At 39.9% G+C, this 18,518-nt stretch overlaps 1 protein-coding gene across 2 annotated transcripts in view; it reads left to right on the top strand.

The window, feature by feature from the left end:
* COL4A2 (collagen type IV alpha 2 chain) overlaps positions 1 to 18,518 on the top strand; it is a 136,092-nt gene that overhangs the window by 28,605 nt on the left and 88,969 nt on the right. For both annotated transcript variants that reach the window (XM_056499171.1, XM_056499179.1), the window contains exon 4: positions 11,447 to 11,527. In XM_056499171.1, coding sequence (XP_056355146.1) covers positions 11,447 to 11,527 — 81 coding nt within the window. The remainder of the gene's footprint in view (positions 1 to 11,446; positions 11,528 to 18,518) is intronic.

Here is an 18,518-nt window from a genome sequence, read left to right as displayed (position 1 = left end):
AGAAGCCAGATGACATCCCTTAAGTCAGTTTAAAGCTTGATATTTGGTTGTTTATAATCTCAGTATGATAGTTGTTTGTACTATGATAAGAGCATTTTTGGTGTGGAGATGGAGCTACAAGACTTATTGCAGCAGTGCAGACAGTGTTTGTCTGTTGGTAGGGAAGTGGACCGGAAGGCAGGAAGATCTGGGTCCTAGAGCAAGCTGAACCAGTGACTCATCAAACTCTGGGAAAGTGCATTTAACCCAGTTCTGCAACATTGCAGAAATCAGCTCAGCTGCCAAACTGAACCAGAGCATGTTTTAAGGCTCAAGTCAGTGGTAATATGGGAAAGATGAACCCTTTTTTTCATTGAGTAAATAAATGTAATTTCCGTATTACCATCTCCTGAGCCAATGTTTCACAGGATGGCTGTGGTAATGTTCTTGTATAGTCAAGGGGATATTTTGAAAGAAGTGAAACCTCCCCCATTCCCCCTTCAAAAAAACAAAAAAACAAAAAAACAAAAAAAAGAAAAAAGAAAAGAAAACAAAATAAAACAAAACAAAACAAAAAAACAACCATAAAACAAACAAATCTTCCCACTCTTCCCATTAAAATTATGTGGGAACAGATATGCAGGATGAAGAGATAGCCAAAGAATAAACTGTCACTTATTTTTTTAGGATACAGGATAACAATTCAGCCATTCCAGATTTCCAATTTTGTAATCTACAGATACAACTACTAGCAGAGTAACTAAAGGAGGTTTTTTGGCAGAAGAAAGAAAGATATGTGAGTTTTATGAGCAAATGTTTTCATACATTATGCTAATCAAAATTATATAGGTGAGAAAATAATTATTGATGATAGTTGACTACCAGTTTGATCATTTCTTTCTGAATAAATTCTTCTGTATGTTAGATTACCTTCCTTAACCTCATTGCAAATAGAAAAACTTTCACAGATGTCTGAATATGTCTGATATGTCAGATCCTCTACTGTAGCTTTTTTATTTGCTAAACTCATACCCAAGGCTTTCACCACTGGCAACACTGATCACCTTGGAACAGAGGCAGTAAGGGTCAGGGAGGAGGTTAAATTTTGCGATCAAATGTGGAAAGTGAAATGGGTCAGTAAGAAAGTTAGTTCTCATGGCCTTTTTCTTGACTGAAGTAGAAAGGAAATGGTGGGTGAAGCATCTGACCAAGCAGTTAGCAGTAAACACTTCCATCATCAAATGCAATTCTTTTTCCAGTTTGCAAATCTCTTACCCATTCTTCTTACTTTTAAGGAAATACCAGAGTCCAGTCCCAAGAAGCAGTTCTGAAAAATTGCATAGCAAATTTCCACATTTAATATTTCCACTACAGTCATTTGTCTAGCAGCCAACTCTGAAAATTGAGCCAGGGCTGTAAACATTATACTGGACTGGACTTACCCATCAGCATGTATGATAAATGCAGTGTCAGCCAATCTGTGCCATTGCTGATAAACCTGTGCAAATCCATTCCTTCCAAGTCATGCTGTCAGGGATAGTTCCATTCTTCCAGTTCTTGGCAGATATTTCTAATTGCAATTTATGTAATTCTATGGGAAGAATTTAAATTCAGCTTTATTGCTTTCTTTATTGTATCTGATTCTGCAGGCATAAGATTTTAAAAGGCCATTGAAAACCATTGCCAACTTCATCCCTCCCAAGGGAAAAAAGAACTCCCAGGATCTCTTAAGTATTCACTTCAGAACCAGATCAGCATGTCTGAGCCATGTCTGGACCATGACTGTAAACAGAAAGATGTCTGTAAACAGTTATCAGAGGAAAACAAAGTTAACTAATTCACTTGATAAAAGCAGCTCATACACAATCAAATGTTTTTAAGTAATTACAGAGGACATGAAACAGGAATAAAATCTCAGTGGTTATGCTCATATTTTGGGAAGCCCTGGCACCTTTGCACTGCACTGAAGGAAATGAGATGCTGCAGCCATGCAAACAGCTGGTTTCTGTCAGTTCCCTCCCCATGAGCAGAGCTAATGCAACTGCACTGCTGCTGGTTCAGAAGTAAAAAAACCTTTCCTACATTGACAGGTTGCTTTGTTCTTAGTGTAATAGGCACAGATGAGTTTTCAGAAATGCTGGTTGCCTATCTGAAGCATGATTAGCAACCTTTGAGGTTTACCAGTCACAAAGAATAATATGTTCTTAAGTTTCCTGAGTCTGCCAATTTACGTAGGTGAGTAAACTAGACAGGTCAAATAACTGGCGTGGTTTATAAATAGACTAAAAAAAAATCTCCTTATATAGACTAGTATCCAGACTTTCTATTGTTCAAGCAAATGATATCATCATTGGATGTCTTTCCAAAACTGAAGAACTTCCAGACTTAGACTTCCAGAAGTAGTTAAATATAGAAATTGGTACTTTAATGAGTGAATGCTGTGTTTCATTATTTTGCTACTAGTATGTGAACAAGTGTCTTTCTGTTCTTAGGGATGGGAAAGGAGGTTTTATTCCAGTAATATAAGATATTGCACAAAAGCCAAATTCAGATTAAGGGTTGATAGTGTCTTTGACTTCATTCTTTTATGGAAAATATTCCAGTATAACTGCACATATCAGGATAACACTGTCCACTAACTTGCACCTTGCATAAGCTTTGGGCAGACCAAATACAAAATGCACAGTGGTTTGCATAAATAAAATATTAGAATAAAATTAAAAGAGAAACAATCTGTTCTTTTCAGTGTCACAGCCTCCCTAATAAGTGATTACGTCTACTTTGGCAAGTCACAAATAAATCACAGAATTAAGTCAAAGGACTTTTTTCATTGCTGATAACCAGAAAACACTTCTGAAATACTGTTTTGGAAACCACCTAAGTAGCTTCTGTGGAGATGCATTTAATTTTTAGGGATGGAACAAGTTGGGAACAAGGACTCATGTTAAGATGTCCCAGCACTCTTAGTCTAAAAACCACCTTCCTTTTAGATGAGGAATGCCATGTTGAATGTTAGATGAGAGTCTGTTATCCCATAAGAAAAGATAATAATGAAATAATACACATCTCTGAAAGTATGGATTTACAAAGATGGGATCAAGTTTTATAGGCTATCCACTTTTTACTTGCCAGTACAGATTTTACTCCAGCTACTGCTGTATCCTTTAACTTTCTCTCAAATTTAGCTAAAAAATCCCATTTGAACAAAGAATTAGGCATCTACATATTCAGGAGGTGTCTGAGTTCTCATTATAATCAAGGAAGCCAATGGGTTTGCCTTAACTAATAATAATAATTGATGTAGGTATCGTTGCTTACCTTTATTAATAAATTTCCAGCTTCAAAGTCTTACTAGGCTTATACCTGTGGGCTGGTTTGTTTTTTTTCTGCAGGCAAACTCAATTCTGGCCTTGGTAAATGAGAGCAGCACTTTTATTCTCTTTTATTAATCCTTGTGGGCTGTAGGTATCAGTTCATGGCTGTGTAATATTTGCCTCTTTCTAAGATATAAGAGATGTTTTTAACCATGGTAGCACACCCTTCAAAGAGCTTAGCTGCCCTGCATCAGGTATTTCCTCCTGCTACCATATATTCAAGCCTTAGCTGATGACTAAGCCAAAATTTGTCATTTCTTTAGGAAGGTGAGTTACCTGTCTCAAATATACAAGTGCCAGGTGATGTTTTTCTTCCTTTTCTGGATGCAGTTTTGTTCCAGAAAAAGCCTTCTGCATCTTAACCCTCCTTTATTAGCTCCTGAAAGCTGAAGCACTTTTATGCAGAGACCTGGGGCAGCCTTTTAGGATTTCCTTTCCCATGGCATTACAGATTCTTCAAAATAAGAAGGAGGGCTATTTATTTTTCTATAGAGGTGACTTTTTTTTATTGTTTGACATTTTAAAGTGTTTTAACTGGGTTTTCCTATCTTATGTTCTAGCCTGTGTCATAGCATAACATATAATAACATATAATATATAACATATAATAACATAACATATAATCATGTCTGTGACATAAAAAAGGAAAAATATGGCTGAATCCAGCTTCATTACCTGTAAAATATGAGACTTCCATTCTCAGACTTCTTGACAGAAAACTATGTCACAGCAAATGCTGCTTGTTTCAAAATGTGCTGTTTGCATGCAAACTCATGTTGGACAACTAGGCAAGACCCCTGGACAGTTATTCAAATATCTGTGCTTTGTATGTAGGCAGCTTTTAAGCATTACTCTTTGCCTGGCCTCTTAAAGACCTTTTTTTTAAATTTTATTTTAGTGCCTACTTTATCACAGCTGCACTTTCTGAATTTCATCTGGTTTTCTGGGTAACTATGTGTTTGGATGAAAGCCACAAAATTAGAAATGGTTTTATGAAAACGTGATGGACAAGTTCACACTGTATCCTATCTGGCTTCTGCCATTGTTCCAAGGCAGTGCCTCCAGACAGCAACAAGAGAACTTTTTAATTTGAAGAGGGGCAGTAAATAGTACCTCAAATACAGTGGACATGTGGAGCTGTGAAGTTTCACTTTGAAATGAAACTATGCAGCCTTCAAATCAAGGCTGCATGCCAGAAGGTTCATATAATCAAGAGTCACAAGCAAGTCCATAAGAGGAAAGTCTTTTATAGCTTCATTTCAGAGAGATACAGAATTCAGGTTTCCCATCTCTGGTTCCAACATAGTTGCTAAGACACACTTGAGAAGACAAGTTTCAGTCTGTTGGGGTCTCCTCAGCATTGGAGACTTTAAATTTTTGCCTTTCTTTTCTCACTCCAGACATCAAACAAAAACATCCCAGTCCCTGGGAGCAATAGTGCCTTTGGGTGCTTCTCCTTTGTTGACATTCCCATGCCCATCAGGACTCAGAGCTGAAGCAAGCCACTTGGTTTTTGGCATCCTGCTTCCCAGTTTTCTTGATACACTACGTAAGAGAGAGATGGCAAGTGAAACTTCACCCCAGTTTATAACACATAATTGATTGTCACAAGTATAGCTCTTCTCATAGCATTGGGAAGACTCCATTAGGCAGTGGTTAGGATACCACCTCTCTTCATACAGCTGGTGGTAAATATCTTTGTGTTCTTCCTGGGACCAGTTTCCTCCTCCAGATTTTTTCATTGAAGGATATGTAGATACATGGCTCCCCCTACTTTTGGTGGGAAGTGTAAACATTCATAAGGTTTTGAGGTCACGCACTAAATTATTCTAGTTGCCATGCATCCAGTCTGGAAAAGGTTCTGGCTCCCGTTCAAATATGAAAGAAAGAATTAGTTCTTAGAGAAATAATTCTCAGAACAGTTGGAGAGAGGATCCACACCCACATCTTTTCCTTCCTCTCTGACTGTGCCAATTATCTCTCCCTTTCCCTGCTCAGTTAAGGTCTTCACAGTGGTCTTACTGTCCCATGCACTAGCAGCTACTGGAGTGTTAGCAGGCAGTTTCAGATGGCTGATTCCATCTCTGAGGAGAGACCAAGCCTGTTCCTGGGCAACCCAGGCCTTCTCTGCTGACAGCATTCTCAATACTTGTTTTGAGTGGTTGTTTATACATATTTCTAGAGAAATAAGTTTGGCAACAGGCAACAAATGTTTTCAGCTCTTAAAGGAGTAAAATGTTAGGTTTGAGCAAAGGCAACTGTGCTGTCACTTTTGAATCTGATGAAATTCTTCTCTGTCTGGTGATGTTCAGCAGCAGGAGTACTCTGTCATAATCCTACTTTATTTTTTCTTCTTTCTTTTGAAGGAAGCAAAAAATTGATGTTTCTAAGTCAGGGCTGTATAAACCGAATTTGAGATTAATGTCTGTATCAACAGATGAAGGTCAAATGTGAAAGCAGAGGTTCATACTGGAGGTGTGGTCTGCTCTGGTCTCCCTGGCACTGGCACAGAGGGCTGACTCTCAGGCATGCCAGGAATTCCCTCGGGACTGGAGCCTCACTTGGAGCATCTGAATGTGCTGCTCCGGTGTGCTGCTCACTGCCCCTCTGCAGAGGCATGCAGCCTGGCATGTCACCACCTCCAGCAAACCCCTAACACCTCCTGAAGCACTTGGTGAGACTTGGGTGGGCAGAACAGGGCTGGTCAGCACAGAAGCCAATGCACAGCTACAGCCTACAAGACATTATCAAAGATGTCGGTGTATGGAGTCTTTGATTCCAAGTTGCAATATTTTCATTATAATTTCCGGAATTATTTTGTGAGCTGTATGTAAGGAAATTGCTTATATTTCCTGGTCTTTCAGTACTCATAGAACTGTACTCTGAGGTCTGTCTCTGGTTGCCTTTGTTCTTTGTTAGAATACCAGCCCTTGAAGTGGAGGTACTTGAATGGGCATGCAGAAATGACAACTACCCAAATGTGGCCAAGATTAGTAACAAATAAATCATTAACGTGTGGAAAAGTTTAAAGAAAAGTGCATATATGTTTCTGGGGTTTTTAAAAGTTTGGCTAAGTATAGAAATAATATTGCTTGGAGACAAAAAAAGGATAAGAAAGCAAGAGGGCAGAAAAGGTTTTGTATTGGGACACCCGCATTTTATGCTTGCTATACATAAAAATGTGAAATATTTACACTAGGCAAATATGCAAGCTTTACAAACATACATGTTTTCTCTTGCTTTTGTTTGAGTAGTGTTCATGTTCCTTGAACATGATGAATACGTTCATCCCAGCTTACCCAGTGGCTGGATAAGCCAGCTCTGGAGATGCCTGGCTTTGAACAGTATGGACCTGAGCAGTGTTAGATGTAACTTAAGATTTGCTGATTAAAGAAAACACTTCTGAGAACCTAGTAATTCTTTATTTGGCAAAGTAACATATAACTGTTGTTATTAGTAATAATTCACAACTACATCACTGCAAGAAACACTGAAATACAATTCTATATCTTGTTATTAGCATTTGTACAAAATCACTGTAAGAAATCTGATAAATTACATGAAAGGGCTATTAAGTGGCAATTCTACTGCTCTGGCTCCTGCAGTTGGTATTCAGGAGTAAGCCTATCCTTCCTTACAAACTTATCCCTTCTTTCCCCACCTTCCCACAGGGACATGCCTGGCCAAGAGACCTGTGGTGTTTCCCCATGGGGGCTCCCAGTGGGCTTATGCTCACAAGTCAGCATCACTGCTGCCTGCAGATGTCCCTGCTCTTGCTCTTTGTATATCCTCACTACCTTCATTCTTCACCTAACTTGAAGCCCTCTTCATCTTTTTTTTTTTTTTTTTTAATTTTCCAAGTTTTTACCACCCTTGCACTACCAGTTCCCTGCCTATACTCCTCCCAAATAAACAACCTACTCTTAATTTCTTTTCTCTTGTTGGTCCCATTTTTTTTACACTCAAAAGTTAGTGTTTCTGACAGTATTACCCAGGCAATATTTTCTTTAAGATGATGTTACCATTACAGTTGGCTGAATGAGACAGCCTTGCCTCCAAGGGCTGCCTTTTGACTCTGTGGGTCTCATTGGGAGCACTAAAGGACACATTTCTGGACAGAATTACCACACTTTACTCTTGATTCTCCAGCCTAATTCTAATTAAGCAACACCTCACCCTGTGCACAGAAAGCTTGCACACCAGTGCAAAGCTATAGATCATTTTGTGTTTGTACATATGTCTGCTCTTAAATGGTGTTCTTCACATTCAGTGTTCCCATCAAAGGGTATAACTTCTGTGAGGGTGAGACTTGGGCACTTAGCACAGGATTCATCTCGTGTGGAGCTGGACATCTGCTCTGTAGACACCTCTCAACCAGTTACCCTATGCTACATCTCTAATCCCCTACCCTTCTATGGTGAGATTTAGCTCAGGTATCTGAAACAGATCTGATGAGATTCTCTGGGTGATCTAAAACAGCAGGCAGATGTTGTGCCTGTATTGCATAAATTTTAAATTAAATCCTATAAACCCCATTTCTAAACTCTGCTTAGACTCTGGACTTCTAGAGATTGGTGGTATTATTCATCATCCAAAACATAAGACTTGGAACTGAAAGCCTTCTCAGCAGACACCTTCATAATTGAGGGCCAGTTCTTCCAGAGTGATTACACAAATCCTAGAATATCATTCTGGTGTAGGCACACTTTTCTTCATTTAACTGCATACTGAGCAAATCAGGAGATTATCTCCCCATCCTTACACTTTCTAGAGGGGATGGCTCTCTCTGTGTGAGCCAGTCACCTCCACCCACCTTTGTGGTTGAGAGGAAGCAGTAGGAACTTTTTGGGAGAGATGCAATCAGCCAGTTTAAATGCCAGTATAAATAAGGATGGGATGTGTCCTAGATCTGACTGCTTTTGCCACTCACCAAAAAGGCTCCTGCTCAGATCAAAACAACCACATTAGGATGTCACCATTTGTGCTATGTTCCCAGAAATCTGTTTTTCTCAGGACATAAATAGTTGAGACTTCAAAGTACCTTGTCCATTGCTAAATTTGAAACTTTCAGTCTTTTTGCATTCTAATTATTGACTATTCCATTTGATTTCTCGTCATATCAATTGTGTGCCCATGGGTATAATTGTTTTTAACAAAGTTCTACAAGAATCCTTAAGAGACTTATTTTTGAATGTTAACAAGTTTGTAAACCATAATGTTTTAGACTGTAACCCCCAGTAATGTAACATCAAACAACAGTTCAGTGATGATCAAGCAATTATAGATATTCTAGATAGTGGAAGATAGTAGAAAATGTTGCATGTTACTAAGTCCCAGAATCATTCCTCTAGCAGTTGAAAAGTGAAAAGGTGGAGATAAGGTAATAAGGAAAGCCCAGGTATAATCAAGAAGAGGTACATTGCTGCTGATCTCAAATGCTTTTCCATTATGTTCCCTACCTTTGGAGAATCTTCCAGATTTTTCTTTTCATTATCTGCAGAATCTGTGTTCATAAAAGGATACAAAATGAGAAAATAATGGGGAAAAAAAAAAGAAGCTTCCTAAAATTGTGGAAGAAAACAATTGTGTCCCCATATTAGCTGCTGGTATTGTTACAGCATGCAAATTAAAATATTGGCTGGTGGTAGTAGACAAACAATAGGCCTTGAACTTCCATTTGAAATAAGCATTAGCAGCCTCCTCCATTTTTTTCTTACAAGTGCACGAATATCTTACCATAATTCTGATTCCTTTTCTATTTTCTCCTTGTCAACAGTTTACCAAATTTTGAGTCACTCTGCTAATTAAAGAAATAAACTTATTGTTCTCATTTTTTTTCTCAGTAGGCGAAACAGAAAACTCACATGATCAAATTACTGTATCTGTCTGTTACTCTTAGGCTGGAATATGCTGTTGTTTACAGCACCAACAAAAACAGATTCTAAAATTTCAGAACTGATTGTTACCAATGGCAGTATACCTGCATCCTGCAGAGGAATATGATCACACAGTCCATTCGTCTGCATGGCATACATAAAAATTACTGGAACTCTACTCAATTTCAGAAAAGGAACTGTGGGGGAAACTCCATAAAATGAAGGATACTGAGCAAAAAATGCACATTTTATCTGCAAATAGGTTAGTAAGAAATAAACTCCATGGAAACAATGAGTTTGTGATCATCCAGATATTTAACTAAAAAATGGGCCAACCTGAGAAAACTGCTGGAGTTTATAAAATTGTTTTGATTCAGTATTTCCTCTAAACAATAGCTTAAACATAAAGCAGAATCCATAACACGACATAGAACTCTGCTACATCCATGAAATAATTTCCTGGATAAAAACACCTAAGCTATAAATAGGTCAGGGCATGGTTTCAGTTTGGTGGACTGCTTTTATCAGTATGAAAACTCTACCTCTTCAATGAAACATAAGAATTAAATATAAAGCTGAAACAAAAGTATTTTAGAATATAAAAGTACTTAAGATACAGACATGAACCTTCTCATTACATGCATAAAAACTTGGTTTGGGAACTTTTTAATGCTGTATGTCATAAGATTAAGAGCCTCCTGTACAAATATGACCAAAGCAGGACTTAGGCAAAGCTTGGTGCCCGCTCCTCTTTCATTCATTTGACTGCCAGGGAGGTATCCAAATCCCAGAGCTGTGTTTTCAGGTAGTGTAAAGGCAGAAATGGATACCTGAGAAATGTGACTGAAAAATCTCAGGTGTTGAGCAGAGGATTGCCTAGAGACACATGAAAAATTCTAAACATGGCAGCTTTGGTCTTTGGTGTTTTAGCTCTTTAAGTCAGCCCTAGAGGCAGGAATGGCAGCACCGCTGTATTTGTGAAACAGCAGAGCAGTTCAGAGCAAGCATGCTGTTTTGGAGCTTGTTTATATACCTTTCTCCTCCCTTTCAAGAGATGATGGGCTCAAGCTATGAAAAGTGGATGCACTGTGCTTTAGCCAAGAGGGGGGCAAGTGACTTGAGCCTGACTGTACCCTACAGCTGGGCTGCCTTGAGGTTTCATCTGAGGAGCAGTGCATGTGAAATGCCCTGAATGAGGGACTGTGGTTTCCTGTAGCCACTAGACTTAGTCCTTCTCTCTTTTTCTGCTGACTGCATTAATTATTTGCCATGGGCCAAGTCAGGTTCAGAAATAGTGATGGGAAATCCCTTCCTCCTTTCCCAGATTACATGCTAGGCTGCTGGGTCATTTTCAGGGGTTCAAAACTCTGAGCTTAGGTGGGCTGCAGGCTGGTCTTCACAACATTCCCAGTCATTAAGTTACATTCATAAAAGTCACACCACAGCATGCACAGCATCTCTGCTGTTCAGGTTTCTGAACAAGACTGACTGTGGCTTCTGCATTCTGTGCAGGCACTCAATTGGAATCTAATCTGAGTTTGCCTGCCTGTTGAAGTCCATCCAAGGATTTTTGTGATCCATATATTTGTGGCCCAGGCCAACGTGGTTCTGGTCAGGCAAGAGAGATGTAACTGGAGACATTTCCTTAAGCTGAGAGTGACTTCTAAATCACGGTGGTTAACTGCTAGCAAATTTTTTGTTCCTCCAGAATGGGCAGCCATAGAAGAGGAGGAAGCAGGAGTTTGGCTCATGATTTTGAACATGACACCTACATCTTCCTTTATGTCCACCAATAAATATTTCAAAATACAGCAACCATTTGGAGCATGCATAGAAGGATGTGCTGCATTGTGACCTGGGACTTAGTCCACGTCCCTAAAGAATCTAAGCAGCTGCACTTCTGTGATATGATATCTATTGCATGTGTCAAAAAGATACATGAGATACTGCTCAGCATCAAGGTGCAGTGTTTGGAAAATGTGGAGGGAAATAAATGAAGTAACATTATATTTCTTGATGCTGATCTCCAAGAACTGGACAGCCACTCATGGCTGCTTCTAAGCATATATTAAAGAGGTTTCAACTGTAAATCTTAGATCTGATCCTGGTCTTTGCTTTAGCAGCTCCCAGCAGGTGTGCTAATCAAAGCTGATGGTGCTGTTTCAGATCCTCTAGCTGATACCTTTTAACTTTTGTTATGTGTGTTCTGGTTTGCAGGGTGGAAAGAAGTACACAGGACCATGTGGAGGCAGAGACTGCAGTGGAGGATGTCAGTGTTTCCCTGAAAAAGGAAGCCGTGTAAGTAACATTTTTTCCTGTAAATTGTTCTTGATGGCACAAGTTCAATGTATATAATTTGCTCTAGGTGGACTTGCACTAAACTGCTGAGAATGTTAAAATAATTATTCTTTTTCAGAAAAAAAGTCATTGTTGTTTCATCTTACTTTCTTACAGACTTGTAGATTTGAAGAAATACTTCTTTGTGAATACCTTGTTATGATATGTAGCAGGAACTTACCTCAAAGGTGAGGGCCAAGGGACCTGATGGCCATGACAAGCTGATCAGATCAGAATGATGAAAAGATACCACATACATACATGGGATACACACATTTGGTGATTTTAGAGATCTTTTCCAACCTAAATGATTCAATAATTCTGTGATTCTATGTGATTTCCACTAAAGCAGAGGGAACCACGCCTGCAAAACCTGAAATCCCTGCTGAAAGGGAACTGTTTAGAATTTCTGGCATTATGTTGTGGCTGATAGTCTGTTCTTCATTTTGGGGACTCATGAGGAATGAGGCAGAGGAAGGGAGATGGGGTGGAGGGGATTAGCCACCTGCCACAAAGAGCACTGAGAAATAGGGCAGCTCCTATCCTGTATGGCTTGGAGCCCTGGCTGGCAGGCTCCTTCTGTACAGCTTGGTCTTCTGCAGCTGAGACAGTGACTCAGCCTTTTCCATCCACCCATCTCTAAGAATAGGTCAGGCAGGAGATGTGGTGGCAGGTCATGTGCTTGTTCTGCTATCACAAACCTCAGAAGATTTTTCAGTTCTCTGCCTTGCCTCCACTCAGCCAACCCATTCCCATTGCATTCCTCAAGCTTGACTCCACGTCTGAGTGGAGGGAGAGGTGGTAGGAAAGTCACAGTGTAGGTGGGAGGCAAGGAACACTGCTGTTTACAGAAGTCCTGATGTCTCCATGGAAGTCAGATGATCCTGGGGTTACCATGCCATGGGGACTGTGGTGGTTATACTCCCATGGCCTGGCATGAGCTGCTGAGGATCTGCTTTCCATTACAATAACCCAGTGGCAACCTGAGGAAGCTGAGGACAAACAAGCCTGAGACATCTTCCCGTGGGACTCCCTCCAGCTGTTACTGCCTTACCCTTATCATCCAGCACATGAAGTTTGGCAAGTGCCTCCTGCCACTTCCCACTTTTGACTGAAAATCAAAAGCTGATGCTGTAAGATGCTCACTAGAGTTCATGAAAATATCTGTTGCAAAACTACAAACTTCTGTGACTGAATTGTTTTTCATGCTCCTTATTGACTGAGTGACCTTGAATTTCAAGTTGCCAAATGTGAAAAAGAGGTAGTTAAACAAAACTAATGCATAGGTTAGAAAAGCTGAAGATGTGAAAACACCACAGTAGAGAAGCAGTCAGGTGCCACTGACAAGAAGCTCCCTGTGACTTACTTCCCATCTAGATTGGGAAAGTGAGGGCATATTTCATGTACTTGCTTACCACTCTCAGTTTTACCTTAGAGAAGTAACCCCACTTACTAATGACATTGGCCTCCCTTTAAATAGATACTCAGAAGAGAAAAAGGATATGCTGCAAAACATAAATTACATTTTACTGCTTGTGGTTAATTGCGCAAGATGTGAAAAAGTATTGGAAAAAGGGATTTACAGAATTTTATACTTCAAAAATCATATTTTATCTCTCTGTATTTTACCTCTCTGAAGTTATATACCTTACTCTGATTTAGCACACACTGCCTGTATTTTGTGTCTGCTGATCTCTTCAGATGTCACAACCCCTGTTAACATCTGGTTTAAGGAACAAGATTGGCCTTCAGAGTCTAGTCAAATTTGGCTTAGCTTCTGGTCTCATGCTAATCCTCAATGGGAATATTTATTTTCACAAAACCTCTGTATAATCTGGCAGGGCACCCGTTTTCTGTTGGAGGTGACTCACTGCATGCACAATGGATGTATTGCGTGTTTGCACTTGTGAGAGTGCCTGAAGCAGGGTGTCAGAGCCTCCTTCTGCACAGGAGCCACAGAGCTGTCACTTGCAGGGACAGGTGTGCCTGGAACTCAGGTAGGAGCAGCACTGCCAGGGTCTGCAGCCCTGCTGTCCTCTGGAAATTCACCCTCTGTTTGTGACAGCTCTAAAAACAGCCAAATTAAAAGCATTTTCTTTGGATTGCTGCTACTGAATGTACATCAGCATCTGTTGAATGAAGCAAATTCATTGAAGTGGTAAACACAATTTTGAACTATTTTGAAAGGAGTAAAGGTCTGAAGAAATACCTGCTCTTTATTTATATGTGCCTCTCATTCATTTGCTGTCATTGCTTCAGTTGTAGTCTTAAGATACAGCATTTAAGAAAAGATTCTTAGCTTAATTTCTTATCTTAATCCAGTAATTTTGTTTTTAAAAAAGGGGTTTTTTTGCAAAATATGCCCACTGGTATCTGCTGGAGCCCTGTGCTAGAGACAGAGAGGCACTGTCAAGATGTGGAGATTGATCCAGGTCTCAGGTGCAGGGCATCTGGAAGCCCTATGCTACTGTCTACACTGCATTTGGTTCAGGACTGGTAAAGATAGGCACAAAGGTGCAGGAGAGTTGAATCCTGCTTCACAGGGACAGTTTCCAGGGGCAAAAGGCAACTTAGCACAAATCAATGCACCCACCTAGCAGGCCAGCTGGAAAGAGGTATGTGGCTTTAGATTTTCCTCTACTTTATTTTGCCTGGGCTGGGCTGCAACTTTCACTGGGCTCAGACATAGCTAAATCCAGTGAGGACAGAAAAATAAAACAGCAGAAACACATCATCTGCCCTCTGTAATGGTGGGGGAGCTGCTAAGCAACAGCAGCATCTAGCCTGCGACCTCCTGCCTCTCATCTGAGCTGCTCCCAGGGCTGAGGACACCTACAAGTGGCACTTTCTTCTTCATTCCCAAAAGGAAAGCTGGTCAAATCCAAATGTTCAGAGAATCATGACATTGCTGATAACTGTGTTTGCAACTCACAGCAGATACTGAGTTGTTTCTCTGAGAAGTTTCTCTAAAGAAATGTTTCTAGGGCCATACACAATCCCCTTGAAGTTCCCACCTCCAGTCCTGCTTTGTGTTCACATCTTCATAATAGAAAGAGCAAAGTTCCTTCTGTAAGCTGGTCTCGTTTTTCCCAGTCTTTAATGACACTCTAGTCTTTGTTTCACTGCAGCCTACTTATCTTCCAGTTGTATTTGCTGTTAGCTGGTTACAAATATCCAATCTATTGAACCATACCTTGCATCCAGGTAATGGTTGGAGCTGTGGCTGCAGGAGCCAAGCTTGGGCTCCAGCCTCAGCCTCATCTCCCCTTCTCACAGCTGGCAAAAGCTCATGGGGTTGCAGTGCAAATCAAAGCTCCTGAAAGTGTTCAAATCCACATGACAAGAAACCCTAGTATAATCATCAGTGGAGGACACAGAAGACAGAGGAAAGACAGCAGACTGATCTTCTCCCTGACACAGACTCATCTTCTTATTCTCTTCTATGGCTGGAAAAGCGTAAAGGGAAACACTTATATGGTATTGAAGTTCTGTTTGAATGAAATGAAAAGCCTGGAATACAAATTTTTTTAAAATTTTTTTTAAAAATTAAAAACATCTGGTTTTCTTTCTTTTTCCTCAAGATTCTTATTGCAGCTCCTAAAATCTTGAGATGTATAGTTCTTTGCAAACCATGCATTGCTCAGAGAACAATATATGTGCCTTAAAATTTGTTAAACATTAATGCACTTGTGTAGGAAATGATAACTCCATTCAGCACAATGGGCAACTGTTTGACCTATTGAAGTTCACAATCAGCCTCACTTCATAGCCAGCCTACAAAGCTTTATAGAAAGTGGAAGTGAGTAGAAGTCTTTTTGATCTTTCCATAGAGTGAGGAATTGCACTCTTTTGTGCTTTCCAAGTCAAGCGTCTAACAGTGCTCAAGCCAATAAGCCATTGTTTTTACAAGGGGCTGGAATGATGGAAACTGAAGCTTTGTGTCTCCCCATAAAGGCCACTTTTTGGGAATGCTCAAACATTCCATTTTAACCTAGACTGACATGAGTGCTCACTGGAACTCCTTTACAGATATCTTTTATATTGCTTTCACTGATGCAGTGGCCAAGGGTAAACTATTAGCAGTACACTTCTGTCTGCTCTGGGATGTTATACAGCTGGGAAGTCTAGTGTGTGATATTTACTTGCAAGCACTTTCCATACAAGTTTAACACATGGGCTGGATCTAGATGTGTTCCTTTGTGATTAAAAACAAGCAACAACAAAATAGAACACATAAACATTCTAAAGTCAACTCCATTATTATATTGTAGGGAAATATTTAAATCCAATAAAATAACTTTATCAACTGTTAATTTAATTCTTGCATATCAGAATTAACTGGCTTCCAAGCTAGTATAATGGCAGTAGCTCCTTGTAAGTGTGTTGGTATAAACTGATACATCTGAGTAAATCTGATTTTTTTCTATCCAAGATAATGCAATTTATATGCTTCTTCAGTATTTGTATTTCATCATGAATTTGTCTAATCCTTTTTTGAAGCTATTGTAACTGTGTCTTCACAACCTCTAGTGGCACTATTCAAATGATATAAATTATATAAACCACTATCTGATCTGTTCTAAGCAAAGCTCCCTTTGGTTTCATCAAATACACCCTATTTCTAGTAGTGAGATTTCGAGTAGCTCTGTGTTTAGGTTACTTACTGCTTCCCCAATTTTGTAAATCTCAGTTATATTCCCTCTCAGCTTTCTCTTGTCCAGAAGAGTGAGTCACACAGCCTTTTTAGGTTCTCTTTTGAGGGTGACACTCCAGCCCTTAGTCCCTTTGCTCTCTCTTCTGCGAGAGACCAGAACTGTACCCATGCAGTTTGGTGGGCTCCTTCTGGATCTCCCAGCATGGGAAATCACCAGATCTCCCCATTCCTCATCACCAGCATCATATTTAATAACCTAAGAGAGATTAATATCATCTGTACAGTCAGATGTTCACAGTTCAGTCCCTTCTGTAAATCACTGTTGGAATCTTTGCAAAAACCAGTTACAGCGCATGTCTGAGACAACTCACTGGTGTTGTCTTCATTTGAAATGTGACCATCATGTACTATTCTTTTCTTCCTAGCCTTTAACAGCCTTCAGTCCATAAAAGCACCTGTCTTACAACCCCAAGATAATTTATTTTAAAAGCTTCAGTGAAGCATTTTATAAAAATGGTTTTGAAAATCCAAATATATTATAGTCACTAAGGCTTGCTTTACCATGCTTATCCTAGAGCTCAGTTATTGTGTTCCTTGCCTTGCCAAGCAGGAAAGTCAAATAAACTGTCCCACAGTTCTCACAGTCTCCCCTTGAGCCCCTTTTCCACATGGAAGTTTGGTTGGCACCAGCCCACGAGTGCAGTGGCAGTTTGTAATGTTGGGTTACACACTTTGGCCAGCAGTTCTGCAGATTCACACTTTAATTCCTTCAGAAGTCATAGGTGAATGTCATGTTCATTTAGTAACAACTGCCTTACCTGTTTTATCATGTGGTACTGCTATTTCCCTTGATGGCTTCTTGTTTTCCTTTAAACAGTTTTTACCATCAGCTTGTTTATCTTCTGCAAAATTTTCTCATTTATTTTTAGCTATCCTAGTTGCCATTTATTTTTGATCTGGTTTTTTATGGGCTTTCCTGTTCATTTCAGAAACAATTATTTAAATGCCAAACCTTTTGCCTACAATAGCCTCCTTAGTTTTTGGGGCTTTTTTTTTGTGAGCTGTGCAGGGTTTTTATTGAACTATTTCACTTTATTTTTGATGTGTGACACATAGTTTACTGGGATTTTTAATACAGTGTTTTTGAAAAGCCTCCAGCTTGCTTTAGGCTTCTTGCCTTTTTGACTGCTTTTTCAGGCTTTTATTATTTTTGTGATTTTCATGTATTTCCCCTTCTTGAAATTGGATATCTGTGTGATGTATTTGTTTGGCTTACTTCATCCCATTACACTACAACATTAAATTTGGTTGTATTTTGAAGCTCTTGCAGAGCAGTTCTCCTAATAGTAGCTCCTGAAGCAGGTCCTGTGCAGCACTTGAGATTAAACCCAGAGCAGCATTCTTTCTTATGGGTCCCAGTGTTTATTGTGCTAAGAAAGAGTCAGTTGTTGGGTTCAAAACTTTTATTTCCTTACCACATCTGGATGAGGCATTGTGCCTGACAGTATGTGGGTAGTTGGAATTGGCCAGTATTGCTACCTAACCTAGCTGTTCAGCTTCTCTAATTTCACTGAGTATTTAATGATTGGTGTCTTTAACAGAGGAATTCTAAATATGAAGTCCTACCTTTCTGTTACTTCCATGCACAAGGACTCCTGATGTTCCCCTCCTCCCCAAGTATTCTTTTCTGTAACACTTTGTTGTAGCCTTCACATATTGTGCCATTGCCCTGGCTGTATCTCATTTTCTATCCTTCCTGTAAAGTAGATGGACTGGTCTGTGTATGCCACTGATTATCCTCCTTTCACCAGCATGGGATGCCTTTGATATGAGGGTTGTCATTTATTGCTAGGTAGTATAATTCCATAATATTATTCATTAGATTTCTAGCTTTGCTGTAGACGCATTTACAATTTTTGACCATTTGAGCTCTGTTGCAAGCAGCAGTCAAGTGAAATTGTAGATGCTGTTATTTACCCTGCCTATTCCACAGAGTTGTCAAGGACCTCAGTCTCCACCCAGCTGCCCCTTGGACACCCCTGTTCTACTTTCCCTCACAAGGGGTGTAATACAGAATTGTGGCTGCTGGTCACACTGGTCACCAGTCCCTTCTACCAGAATAAATACCTATTTGGCCATCTCATGGGCTCTGCTCCCTTTGGACTTAGCAGTCCTCTCACCTGTTCCAAATCCAGCTCTCTGTGTCAACTCATCAAACCTCCCCCTGCCATCACCTGCTTTGTTCTCTCCTGGAAGATTCACTCTGTCCCAGGAGCATCCTCACACCAAGCAGACATT

This window comes from Oenanthe melanoleuca, chromosome 1 (genome assembly GCF_029582105.1).
Source record: "Oenanthe melanoleuca isolate GR-GAL-2019-014 chromosome 1, OMel1.0, whole genome shotgun sequence".
Taxonomy (NCBI): Eukaryota; Metazoa; Chordata; class Aves; order Passeriformes; family Muscicapidae; genus Oenanthe; species Oenanthe melanoleuca.
This window is presented reverse-complemented; position numbering and strand designations above follow the sequence as displayed.